The sequence below is a fragment of the Loa loa genome (genome assembly GCF_000183805.2).
Source record: "Loa loa unplaced genomic scaffold supercont3.111, whole genome shotgun sequence".
In the NCBI taxonomy this organism is placed as follows: Eukaryota; Metazoa; Nematoda; class Chromadorea; order Rhabditida; family Onchocercidae; genus Loa; species Loa loa.
The window spans coordinates 104,536-108,038 of NW_018108291.1; the positions used below are offsets into that span (position 1 = coordinate 104,536).

Sequence of the window (3,503 nt, forward strand, 5' to 3'; positions counted from 1 at the left end):
TCATCATCATCATCATCATCATCATCATCATCATCATCATCATCATCATCATCATCATCATCATCATCATCATCATCATCATCATCATCATCATCACCTTCTCCCTGGATGCTAAAAATCTCCTATGCAAACGTAATACGAATCAGTATGATATATCATTTTTGATTCAACAATTATAAAGTCATGGTTTCTTAAATCGCACGTATTTATAAAGTACATTGTATAATATCACTCGTTATTTGATGCCATTGATAAGCATAAGTGTGAAGAATGTAGCCCTTTTCTGTAACTCTTTCTGTAAATAATTCTCCCTTCATTTTCTTTTCCTACATTAATCTTACCATGTCATGGTTACATGGCTCTTCATTTACGGGATCAATACCTATTTTCAGCAAGGTTTCATGTTCATCTTCAGATGCTTTCAAACTGAATCATCTTACAGAATCTCTTAAAGCTGCACTATATGAGCAATGTGATTAAATTATTGATACTTCAGTGGTTAAGAATTTGACTATTACAATATAAAAAAAAGGAAGTGGGGAAGTATTTTGACTAAAAAGAGACTAAATACCTTTGATTGAGGCTGTTGCAGCTGATTCGATGATAATGTCTGCTGGGGTTATCGTCCCACTTCGCCGGCTTTCCTACAATAGTTGCTCCACCGGTGATTCACATCCATACCACCCGCAAACACATTCATACCGATTGAGAGCCGCACACTAACTACATCAGTTAGCTTTCGAAATACATTTTGAAATCTAACTTTGCATTAGCTGTATAATCTGATTTGTTGAAGGCAGTTTGAAAGTCAAAGTAAAGTTATGCATGGAGAACTGAATGCTAACGATTTAACGAGTGCTATCAAAGGTATACTGACAAAGGCCAAGTAAACATACACTGGCAATAGTTTAAAGGTCAAAATTATGACATAGTTTTAGTATGAAGTTGAAGGCAGAAATTACTCAGAGTTCTAATGCTTATCCACCTCAACTTGGTTTAGAGTGGAAAGAGAAGAGAAGTTTTCAGAGTTGATTTGGGAGTTCAAACATCAGTCCTATCGTCTGCCCGCAAGGTTTTTTCCCTTTTTTTTTTTTGAAGCTAAAAAATGAAAAAGTAGAAGATTGATGAAAATAGAGTGAAATCGAAGTTTTGACACCCGCCAGAGCAAATAATGGATAGTTTTCGGGAAGAAAAGGGTAACACTGCTACCATATCACCGATCCTATCCACAATTTCTGTTTGCCTGTCCTTCTGTTTTTAGTTCATCCATTTGGCATGTACCAATGTCTTTTATATAAAATACGAAAATTTTCTTAAAATGAATAATGTTCATCAATGAGTAATAATAGTGGTTACATAATTTAACAGCTAACAAACTAAGGCGCAAGAGTCTGTAGTTTTAAGAATAGTAAGATGTAAAATAAGTAAGAAAGTAGCAAGATAGGTTAAGAAGAAAGAAAATCAAAATCTCATGAAATTTTTTAAATTTTAATTTCCCTATTTTCTGTTTTACTGATATCTGACAAGGTACACTCTTGAAAAAGCAATGTGAGTATGGAAGTGGTTGAATATTATCGAAGTTGGACATCAGAATGCTGAGAAAACATGAAGTGCCATAAATAATTGGGATATGATTATAGAGTTCCTGAAGTGAATTTGGCAAAGATGGTCCTTAAATTGCTGAATTGAATAAATCTCATTTCATATTGATAGCGAACCATAATACTGTTTATCAAAAACCCTTTTCTTGGAACTTAGCCGTAATTTATCACATAAAACCTTACAAAACTTTGCTATTACAGCGATAATAGCAGTATACTGGGTAAAATTAGGGAGGACCAAATCATGTGACAGACATAATTTGTATAACGTAATGCCAAAAAAATGAGAACATTTTGTGTGAGCATGTGGGTGGTGAAAAGGATTCTTTAGTTATGTATGTTGATGGATTAAAATTATAAAATTATAGGTGGGTAGAGTGAATACTCGTGGATTTGAACGACTACCATTTTCGATGAATACGGAGAACTACTGCTGTTAGTTTGCTATCCATCCTAGAAAGAAGGAACAAGTATCAAGAAATCTCATCTCTTCCTTTTCTGTTCTACCTCACCTCGGCTGTTTCAAAGATGGTTATAGTGATAGAGGGTTTTCTCGAGTAAGTGTACCAACTATTCGATTATTGAATGTTGTCGCTGATGAAATTTGTCATTTAAATATATGCTGTAATAAAGGGAAGATTAGAGTTTTGTTTTTTTCAGTGCTTGTTTATGCCTTTAATCATTTATATATCTGTTAGTGATCAGAATGGAATTGAAATTAGTTCAAATTGAAATTTTCATTTACTTCTTGAAAGTAAAAAGGAGTCGAAGATAACTGCTTGAAGCAGACGTATTAACTGATCATTGATTTCAAATTATCTGCTAATTTCTTTTTTTCTAAATGTTATGTATTTAAATTCATACCGATTTGAGGAAGTTCGAAGCATTGCTCTAAGAGCTGATACCCTATTTTACAGTGAAAGGATGACTAATTTGAATATATTCCTAAATATTAGTCATGATTAAAAGAATTTTTCTAGATTTTAGTGAATTTGAAAAAGAAATGAACGAAAGGATAGTCTCCGAAATTGGTGTCTTCTCTCAGTTCGATACTATGTTTTTGCTATGCTCATTTAAAATGGGTAAAAAAGATAAAAATCACGAAAATGGATGCGAAAAATCAGAGGACACGAGAGAAAGGGGTGTACAAAATGTTTTCGAGGTTGAATATTTGACGCTTCTCCCGCAAAAAAGTGTTCGTTTTCTTCCTGTCCCTCTTCCTGCGCGACTTACTGAACTGTCCGTTACCATCCATCCGCTTTTGGAGGTCGATGACGATGACATTTTTTTTTCCTTCTCAAAAAGGTTTGCATAAATTGAGAAAAGAAAAGCGAAAAGAACTTTCGTAATGCAATAACAGACTGCGGAAACCTTGTCAACTGGCATTAAATTTTTACTCATATAAACTCATATATTATATGAATGAGTTTTGACCCCTCAGTAATATTCGAATCATGATGACCTCAATAATTCTTTTCCTTCGCATTTTTCCATTGTCCAATCTAAGTTTTGTTAAGAAAGAAATGGCTTAATCCCCTTGCTTTAACCTTTGTTTTTTAATTTAAATCAAAGAGAGTGTTTCCTTTTCTAATCTTCATTCCGTTCATTGGCATGCTTGATCCATTTAAATATTACGAAGACTCATCCGAAATTATATCCTGTTCGATTTCGGAAACTGCTATTACTATCTGCTTACAGCTCTCAAATCTGCTTCAGATTTTAAATTTGAAAACCAAAATAACTTTTATTGAAATAAAATACAATGAGTATAAGTATAAACCGATGTGAATGATGGTGGAAGATATCGATGAATTGGAAGTGAAAGGAGGGAAAGGAAGTGGAGGGGAAAATAAATGATAGCATCTGTGCGCTTTTCAGAAAGTGTTCCTTCCTTTTTATCCT

General features: G+C 33.6%; 2 protein-coding genes across 2 annotated transcripts; both read left to right on the plus strand.

Annotated features, from left to right (window-relative positions):
* Positions 1-821: 821 nt before the first annotated feature.
* On the plus strand, positions 822-2,041 carry LOAG_10002 (hypothetical protein; the record flags this gene model as incomplete). The annotated part of the gene is made up of 3 exons (XM_003145529.1): positions 822-886; positions 1,027-1,072; positions 1,970-2,041. 3 exons carry the CDS (start codon positions 822-824, stop codon positions 2,039-2,041), a joined length of 183 nt encoding a protein of 60 aa, XP_003145577.1.
* A 638-nt stretch (positions 2,042-2,679) lies between these two features.
* LOAG_10004 (hypothetical protein) lies at positions 2,680-2,916 on the plus strand (the record flags this gene model as incomplete). The annotated part of the gene is made up of 1 exon (XM_003145530.1): positions 2,680-2,916. One exon carries the CDS (start codon positions 2,680-2,682, stop codon positions 2,914-2,916), a length of 237 nt encoding a protein of 78 aa, XP_003145578.1.
* Positions 2,917-3,503: the final 587 nt, after the last annotated feature.